The sequence below is a fragment of the Anneissia japonica genome, unplaced genomic scaffold (assembly GCF_011630105.1).
Source record: "Anneissia japonica isolate Jap-2015-1 unplaced genomic scaffold, ASM1163010v1 scaffold1078_len308785_cov188, whole genome shotgun sequence".
Taxonomy (NCBI): domain Eukaryota; kingdom Metazoa; phylum Echinodermata; class Crinoidea; order Comatulida; family Comatulidae; genus Anneissia; species Anneissia japonica.
The window spans coordinates 23,229-33,294 of record NW_022725562.1 but is presented as its reverse complement, the minus strand read 5'-3'; the positions used below and the strand labels follow the sequence as shown (position 1 = coordinate 33,294).

Genomic DNA, 10,066 nt, shown 5'->3' with positions numbered 1-10,066 from the left:
CCCTTTTTCGTGATTATGACTATTCTGGATAAAGAATGTTTTGAGCAGAGGTGGATTCAAGGCCCCCCCCCCTTCATTTTTTTAAGAAAAAAAAAAAGAAAAATATATTCAAATTAAAGTGCGAGAGTATATTCAAATTGAAGTGCGAGAGTGTAATTTCCGGCCATCTAGAGATGCCGTAATCATAAATTTTCTTACCTCAGCCCCAACAATGGTGGGGCTGAGGTGGGTGGTTCCTCGGTCTATGAAAGTCCCTCCCTGGTTCACCTCTCTTTCGAATTCCTGGATCTGCCATTGTTGATTTATTATATTATTTTTGCGCTTATGTATAATGCGTCTATTGCAATTTTCACTTTATCCTCTCAAACAATCCTAAGAACGTTCAGAGTGCGCTACTTCACAGGGGGATTCTCCCCCTTGACCCCGCCGGGGTCATACGTAATTCGCATAACGGCTCCCCCCCCCCTTTCAAAATCCTGGCTACGTCCCTGTAGTAGCATGGTGTTTAGAAGTGCTGCTGTAGTAGCATGGCAGTTGGGAGTGTGCTGCTAATGTAGTTTAGTGGTTAGGAGTGTTGCTGTAGTAGCATGGTTGTTAGGAGTGTGCTGCTGTAATAGTATGGTGGTTGGAAGTGCTGCTAACGTAGTATAGTGATTAGGAGTGTTGCTGTAATAGCATGGTGGTTAGTACAGTGCTGCTGTAATAGTATGGTGGTTGGAAGTGCTGCTAACAGTATAGTGATTAGGAGTGTTGCTGTAATAGCATGGTTGCTAGGAGTGTGCTGCTAATGTAGTTTAGTGGTTAGGAGTGTTGCTGTAGTAACATGGTTGTTAGGAGTGTGCTGCTGTAATAGTATGGTGGTTGGAAGTGGGGCTAACAGCATAGTGGTTAGGAGTGTTGCTGTAGTAACATGGTGGTTAGGAGTGCTGCTAACAGCATAGTGGTTAGGAGTGTGCTGCTGTAATAGTATGGTGGTTGGAAGTGGGGCTTGATAATCAGTTGAGGGGCGCTTACTCACAAAAAAAGGTGATTTTTATGTACAATTTGACCATGATTTTTTTGTGGGCGCCGCGGAGGGGGCGGGGCGCGAGTAATTTTTGGAGTAGTGTGTCCCGCCCTGCGCACCTCCACAGATAAACCAATGTCCAGGGGCCCCTGGCACTACTACAATCTGAGCATTTTAAGCTGTTCTAAGACGATTTCATGGAGTTTGTTGACAATACCGGGTACGGTACATAAACAAAAGTATTTTTAATAAAGCCACATACGATTTGAGTTTCAATGTACATTATGTTTAAGTTGAGCACTAACTGAACTAAGTACACAAACATTCCATTACTTTAACAAACACAAAAATATTGGCATATACTGATCATTTTTAGTAACGTGTCCATGAATTATGTATTCACGTAAATACTGGCTAATGACTCAAGTTACTGCATGACCGTTTTTATATTTTTGATAAAACCAATTTCTTCAAATTTAAATACATTTTCCCCAGAATTCATGATAATTGCGTGACAAATTTATGATCACGCATGTGTTTCTGCAAAATGTGTGTTTCAACCAAAATAACTTTGAAATGCAGCACTGTTCCTCACAATGTGAGACAGTTGGTAACTTTGTTGTTTTACAAAACATTTGTGATTTTCTTATTGCCAAACAACTTATTATTTTAATTTTATAGCTGGACATTAAAAGTTATATTAACAGCCATGTTACTCTACTTGTTCATTCACAGATTAAGTCAAAGCTATTTACTGCTTGTTGCTGTAGTTATAAGACGTATTGAGGATGTTCTCTCTATAAGGCTGCCATTAATATTATTATTATTATTATTATTATGTTACTAAAACCTAAATTGAAGAGAACTTAGACAATTGAGAAAGTAGAGAACAATTAAGAAAATGATGTTAAGGGGAAAATAACACAAAAAAATATGCTCCTGAAGTCCAAGGTAGTGCTAGTTATTATTATTATTGTTATTATTATTATTACTATTATTGTTATTATTAATAATGAGAGTACGTTTGGTATAAATAGTTAAAATAAAAATAACGCTAATTAAAGAACGACGCTTCGACTCCATCTTGAAGTCATTCTCAAGTTTAAATGAGTTAAATAAGAGTACTGCTTACTAACTAAACTGAATGGTCAAAGTTCATAACAATAGGACAGTAATTAGCCATGCCAAATTTTGACAAAGTACTTACCCAAACAACTTAATTTTAATTTTATAGATGGACATTAAAAGTTATATTAACAGCCATGTTACTCTACTTGTTCATTCATAGATTAAGTCAAAGCTATTTACTGCTTGTTGCTGTAGTTATAAGACGCATTGAGGATGTTCTGTCTATAAGGGTGCCATTATTATTATTATTATTATTATGTTACTAAAACCTAAATTAAAGAGAATTTAGACAATTTAGAAATTAGAGAACAATTAAGAAAATGATGTTAAGGGGAAAATAACACAAAAAAATATGCTCCTGAAGTCCAAGGTAGTGCTAGTTATTATTATTATTATTATTGTTATTATTATTATTGCTATTATTATTATTATTATTATTATTAATTAGAGTACGTTTGGTATAAATAGTTAAAATAAAAATAACGCTAATTAAGGAACGATGCTTCTACTCCATCATGAAGTCATTCTCAAGTTTAAATGAGTTAAATAAGAGTACTGTTTACTAACTATAAACTGAATGGTCAAAGTTCATAACAATAGGACAGTATAGGTGTAATTTTGCCCTACCTGACATGGAAATGTACCGAATACTCAGTACATTTGAAACAACTGCGAAAAAAATCGCAAGTTGTTCTCGGGTGGGACTCGAACCCACGATCTCCAGATTACTAGCCTGTACTGAGTATTCGGTACATTTCCACGTCAGGTAGGGCAAAATTACACCTATACATGTTTCTCCTGATGCAAATCCAAAGTCTGCAGAACATTGCTACTACTGGGCTTGTAACTTTAAAAGTTAATAAAAACACAACCACAGTTCTAAAATGTCTCCATTGGCTTCTTGTGCATCTGAGATTAAGTATAAAATTGGAATACTTATAGTCAAGGAAGTGATTGGCACTGCACTGCCATATGTCTCTAACTAATTACAACATATCAACCAAGCTGTCTTGAACTAGTAGAGTTATTGCTTCTGTCTCAGCATAGATTATACAATTTACTTGCAATGACATTATTCCATATTGCAGTGGCATGTATTAACTTACAAATAATGTCAATTATGCCTCAACACTTGGTGAATTTAAACATTCCTTTATGTTTACATTTTTTGTTGCTTACTGTTTTTCCTTCTTTTTACTTTTCTTTTTTCATTGTTTTAGCTTCTGTAAGGTTGGGGTGGCACAAAACAAGTGCAAGATAAAACAAAATATTTCATTATTATTTTTATAGATCGTAACGTTTTATTCTGTTCATAGTTGGTGTAAGTCACTTTGAAATGAAATGAACTAGGAAAAGTCTTAGGATATTATGTATGATAAATCTGATTTTTGTCACATAAATTATTTTTTTTATGATTACTTTTAGTTTTATGATAGTATAAAAAATGTGTTGGCTGGACAAGAGGAACTGATTGAAGATTTTACAGCATTTCTAGATCCAAAACAGGCAGTGGAGTGTGGTGTGGTAAGAAAGCTATAGCACAGTAATACTCTTAGGGGAGAAGCAAGTTACTGTAACAGATAGTCATTCTGATGATGACATAATTAATGTTGAAATATTGAATCCCCACATGATGGTGTGCATTTTGATACTTTGAGTATGTATTATACTATCTGGTAGTACACAACTCGAGTGCTTAGAGACTGTTTCGGTATAAATATATAAATCTAACATTACATTTTTCCCCAAAATTTAATCATCTATTTCTTTCATTAGTTTGTACCATTCCACTAAATTTTATGATGATTCATACCTTAGTTTTTGCTTAATCTTTCTAAAAGTCAGACATACAGAGGTGAATACATCACCCCTTTTTTTGGTGGATGTAATAATAAAGCTAAATGCATTCACATTTAGGCAATTAATGCAAAAAATCTCAAATAGTATTTTCTTAATTTATCGAATATTTCTTCTCTGTATAAATAAAAATTGTTCCTGCTCTATTATATTTTGCAGCTGATGTCACACCTTGAGTTCTCAAAAGCAAGGCTTTTTCTTCGGGAAGTAGAAGTACACTTCCAGAAGCAGTCTGGTCACTTTCAGAAGATATTAAAAGCCATTGTTACTTGGGGGGAAACAGAAAACAGGACATATCAACAGGTAGATATAGATCAAACCTTGTGTTTCCAAGGTGTCTGGACGCCAATTAAATTTAGTCTGGCGTACATTGAGCACATTAAAAAGACCACAGAATTAAAGGCCTCAAACCCAGCTAGGTATACTTGAATTTGAGTGTCATTGAAGCACATTCAACATTGTATTGTATGTTATAGTTAAAGGATTTATTACTGCCATTACTGAAAGGACAACCACACTTGGAGCAAGAGCTTACTGGACTCTTCCCAGATGACAAGCCTGCAGAGAACCTGATGCCCGATTTTGAGATGGCTGAGTGGTCAGAAGACAAAAAGGTAACTTTAGAATGCCTCTTTACAATTAGGGCAATATAACAGTTATTATTTTTAATTGATTATCATATATTATATTTTTTAAGGTGTAAATAAATTCTTTTGGTTTGTGATACATTATTCAGTAGGATTCTACAGTATAAACCAATAAAAACTTACTGATGTAACTGTTTTGTCTCGCTGTCAGTTCAACTTAAAGTATTTTGATAAATGGAAATAAATAATTTTAATTGAATTGAAATTCATCAGTTTTGTGAATATCATTTCAGATTTCACCACCGACATTCTATGGTTTTACATATTTTAAAAAATTTAATAATACCCCTTCACACTGAACTAGTTCGAATAACATTCCTGCCCGTTCTGAAAATTTCATGAAACGGGATAAGGACGGGTTCAAACGTGCAATTTTGGCTTTTACTACGACACAACACAGTTTGTAAGTCCATTACGATTGCAGAAGGTTTGTACAACGTTCGCACAACGTTTTAAATGGGAAGACGTTACGCTCAATGTCGTTAGTAGTTCGTTCTTAACAAGTTCGAATCCATTCTCAACCCGTTTAACCCCGTTCACAGTAAGTTTCAACCCGTTCTAGGATGTATCTACACGGTTCGCACTATGACGTGTCCGTTCAAACCAGTTCATGCTCAGTCTTGCCCATTTGCACTGAGTTCTCAGGCAGTCTTTAACATGTTCAGAACGGGGATCTGGGTCCTGTTCCAGTCCGATCTGCTGTAATACGACCCATATCCAGCCCGTTCTCATTTCGATTCAGTATTTGTTATAGTAAACATGCCAAGGAAACAGAAGAGACAAGGGAGAGGAACCTCAAAGAAATACATTGATGATTTTCCTGCTGATGACGATGCTGGCCCATCTACTCCTGCTGCTGATAAAGACAAAGAGGTGGAAGCTCTAGGGAGTGAGGCACCTCATCACCTTGTTCTGAAAATGATGAAGCAGAATCACAGATTCAACATGGCAAGAAAAAAGGTCAAAACACTGACACACCATGGTAAAATAATATAACAATAACAATTCAGCCAGTGAGTTGAGATCCAAATGAAGAGAGCATCATTAATCTGCACTATTTATAACAAAATCTTTGCTGATTCGACTGCAAATGGGGTGGACGTAGTTAAAATGTAGTAGAAACGAGTAGATCTGACTAAAAACGGATTGAACGTACTGACAATGTAGTAGAAAGGAGTAGATCTGAATAAAAACTGAGCAAGAACTTTTTAGAACTGAATAGCAGCGTATCACAAATGTATAAACTGGTTAACACGGCTTAAGAACGCAGTGAAGACATAATGGAATGTAGTTAGGTCTGTCTGAGAACGGGGTGGAACCTAACAGCATCTGTGTTGGATCGTACTCCTATTTTCCCCCCGTTCGCACAACGTTCAGCTTGTTTTTGATCCGTTCATTCCATGTTCGCAGTAGGGCAATTCCGTTTTCAGTACGGCAGTCTCGTTTGCAGTACGACCTTACTCAGTCCTATTTTTGAACGGGTAGAACACGATCAAATTTGTTCTGGACCACCATTTCCGTCCTTGCCCGTTCATACCGTTTGTACTAAGATTGTATTCGGTCTCTACTACGTCCATTCCGTTCATATCCCATTTGTCCCTGTTCCACCCCGTTCTCCAGAACGTAGTGCAAACTAATTCAGTGTGAAGGGGGTATTAGGGAATGTTTTCAAGATGCAAGGAATCTATATTATACATTTGAATCTTTAAAAACATATTTAATAATTTTTATTTCTTATTCCAAAGTTTGATGGATTTGAAGAGATAGTGTTTCCTGACAGTGATGATGAGGAAAAACATATGAAGGGGAAAATGAGTACAGGCAAGGTAAATTAAGAGGTTATAAAAACATTTTTCTTTTCTTTTCTTTTTTTTTTTTTTTTTTTTTTTTTTTTTTTGTATTTTTATAGCATTTTTCACATACACTGCTTATAATTTGTTTACCATCAAGTTGTATGATATATTAATACAATATACTATAGCCCTGCTTCTCAACCTTTTTTAGTTGGCGACCCACTTTCAGAATGTACATTTTTTGGTAACCCAATGCATTGTCATACCAAAATATGTCAAAGTCATACCATTTTATGTGTAGGCCTGCAAGCCATCAACCTTGGCTAAGTTGAATACAAAATGGCGGTGAAAAATCGTTTAGATTTTTATTTACGTAGCAAAGTACACTAGACTTTTGATATTGTGTGCTGAATGTTCAATTTTATAATATGGGGGAATGATTGGTCCAGTAATTCAAAATAGAGGGAGCCCGGGAAGGACTTTTCACAGATAGGGTGTTAATATCACCTCATGGCCCACCATGGTTGGGGCTGAGGAAAGAAAATTTATGATTACAGCACAGTCTAGATGGATGGAAATGGCACTCTCAGGGTTAAATTTGAATATTTTTTTTTTCTCCATTTATTATAATTAAAAAGACATAGATGGGAGGGTGGAAGCTGGATCCACATTGAATCTGCCACTATGGAGAATATTTGTTGCACTCATAATTTTGAAATTTTAAAACAATGACAAATTTTTTACTAGTGTACAGTCAACTTGGGCGACGCTGACTAGGAAAATATCAATTTTCAAAAGAAGCTTGTACGTCCTCACCCACTCGTAAAAAGGTTCAAACGAACTCAAAATGCAAAAAAGCAACTAATCACTTTAAACATGTTGTTATTAATTGGTACGTCTTGTTAAGGTAGAGTATATTCCTGCCTAATTTTAATTATCTTCCTTGGAGAGATTGGCGACAGTGCAACCATGAGAGTTGATTCTAGGTTTTGGGTTGACATTAATTTCTAGCTTTTGAGTCCTTTGTTGGAACCTCTATGCAGAAGTATTTTCCACTATGTTTCGAGATGCCCTTTACTAATTTTCAGTCAGAAGCAATCTCTCAGAAATGTTTTTTGCGACCTAAATTTGGGTCGCAAGCCATAGGTTGAGAATCAGGGTACTATAGTATTGGGGTTTTTCATTTTATTTTGATGGCAATACATTCTTTCTATCTGGTTGCATGTTAGACAGATACAGATCTGATCTGATCTGATCAGCTTGAATTTTGAGTTGATCCTACACACAATTTACAATTAGCTATTTAGGAGAAAAATTCACTTTCGGTAGATCTGGTTAATTAACCTTTCTTTTCAAACATCTAATTTTATTTTTTCTGCGCATAGTAATCCTATCAGCACTGACTTCCGTGAGACAATTGATAATAAAGTAGTACAGACATGCAATTATGCATTTGCTTGCTTGTGCAGGTTGACATCCTGATTTCCAAGAACCACACTCATATATTATTTAAACCAATATGCTATAAGAATATGAATTTCACAGGGAAGCCAGGGCTTGAAATTAAGGGTTATTTGGTCGCATTTGCGACCTGATTTTTTAAGGTGTGACAAGGAATTCAACTTTGTCGCGTTCAGTGCGACAAGGTCATTTGATAGCGCGAGTAGATTTTGTAAGTGGCAGGAAGGTGGTTTCCCTCCAAATCCCAATTATTTACAACTTGTACAACCCATTATTTTCAGTCAGGCAGTACGCAAAACATGTTACATTCATTTTACATGTACTGTATCAACCAATCAGCATGACCTAGACTGTTAAAGTGTGACGTCGTACACTAAAACTGTGTCAATGTGCGCTCATCTTATTCTTGGTAAATAAGCGATCACCGTCAAAGCGAAGGAAACTGGTATAAAAACATCGGATTGCACGATTTTTTACTATTTTATTGAGTGCTACTCTTACCTGTACCTCCTTGTAATTGTGAATGTTTCCATAACGTATTTGTTCATAAAATAGACTATGTACCGAAATTTCAAACGATCGTATACAGTATTGACTCATACGATGTAAACGGCCCAGATCAAGCAATAATCAAAATTTAACTCTAAATAGATCGTAAATAAATACAATTAGGCATCATCTGGATGATTATATTCAAAGTACTACCGGTATTAATGCAGACATCTTTTATTGAAAACCAAATGAATTACCTAAACCTCATACATTATGAAATAAGATTACGCTTCTTCAGTCACATGGCTGATGATAACAAAGGGTATAAAATATTCTTTGATGATAACCTTCACGGAGCAGATATAGTTTAACAACATGCGTCTCAATGAGCAACATCTTGAAATTTACAAAAAAACAAACAAACAAATAGGTCTCACAGCAAATTTTTAAACCTAATTAAATGAAATAATATAGAAAGGAACTCCTTTACTACCATTTATTTACTGAACGAGCCAGTCGGCTTCTGGCCTACTTTTGTTCGTATCGGCGGCGTACAAAGAGTCAAATGACTTTGTGTCTGGCAACCTCGGTGTCTGTGTCTACCAGGAGGAGCCTGGAATTGGGAATGTTTCTCACTGAATGTAGTAGACGGTAAGCAGAGTTATTTCATAGGCAACTAGTAATGGGCCTCTGTCAAACAATTTATTTCGTTCTTAACAAAGTATCAGCAGAAAGTAAGCAAAATGATTGTTTAATCATGTTTTGAAATAATATAAAAATTGAATTGTATATAAATGAATATTTAAAGATTAAATTTTAAACGTGGAATTAATAAAGTGCAACAATTGAATTAATTGGTTAATTTAATCTATAAGATTTGTAACAACAAAACAACATCGAACTATGGTAGTAGGCCTTCCAATTACGAAACTATATTTCGCAGAGTAAAATCCCAAACCATGTGCGCGCCCGACTACACAGGCTGGCGAGTAAAGGTATGTTGAGTCCATTGCAAGTTGTAAACCAATCAGAATGCTGGGATATTACATCATTCGGGGCAACTTGCAATGTTTGGGATGTTACTCTGCGAAAGTGTGACGATGTTCTCTGGCGATTAATACTGAATTTCGAAGTTGGAAGGCGTACCATTTTTTTTTTTTTTTAATAATTCTCAATAAAAACAACCATTGAACAAGAAAATGAAACTATAGATCGTTATATATGTAGGTATAAGATACTTTGCTGAAGTTGTACAGGCCCAGGCCTAATGTTCTAGGCTACATTATAACCTAAATAAGAAGTGACGCCGGCCGACTGTGTCATGCCAATTTTTCGGGCTTAAAACGAAGCCTAAATGGCCTTTGACAAGTGGGGAGCTGAAATCTCAGCGCTCCCGAAATGTTGGTGAAAACTCTGGAACTCAGTTTAGGTTGAAATTATTATGTGTAAATTGATTTAGAGTTATCTAAAATAAAAAATTCCATCCACGCATATTAAAAATAAGTCTGCCAATTTCCACGCAAACGTTGCAGTAAAGTCGGCAGTGTTAATGCGATTCTGCGGACCTATTTTCTCGAAATTTCCTGCACAAATGAAGAAAGATACTGAAAAATTTAAAGAAAGTGTACAGAAAATATAATTAATGTTTCAGTAATAATAATTAATAATTTTATAATCAATAT

The 10,066-nt window shown here is 35.5% G+C and overlaps 1 protein-coding gene across 1 annotated transcript in view; it reads left to right on the top strand.

The window, feature by feature from the left end:
- LOC117112737 (GON-4-like protein) overlaps positions 1-10,066 on the top strand; it is a 41,950-nt gene that overhangs the window by 21,233 nt on the left and 10,651 nt on the right. Inside the window, exons 17-20 of the mRNA XM_033255884.1 lie at positions 3,560-3,658; positions 4,151-4,294; positions 4,468-4,605; positions 6,384-6,464. Coding sequence (XP_033111775.1) covers positions 3,560-3,658; positions 4,151-4,294; positions 4,468-4,605; positions 6,384-6,464 — 462 coding nt within the window. The remainder of the gene's footprint in view (positions 1-3,559; positions 3,659-4,150; positions 4,295-4,467; positions 4,606-6,383; positions 6,465-10,066) is intronic.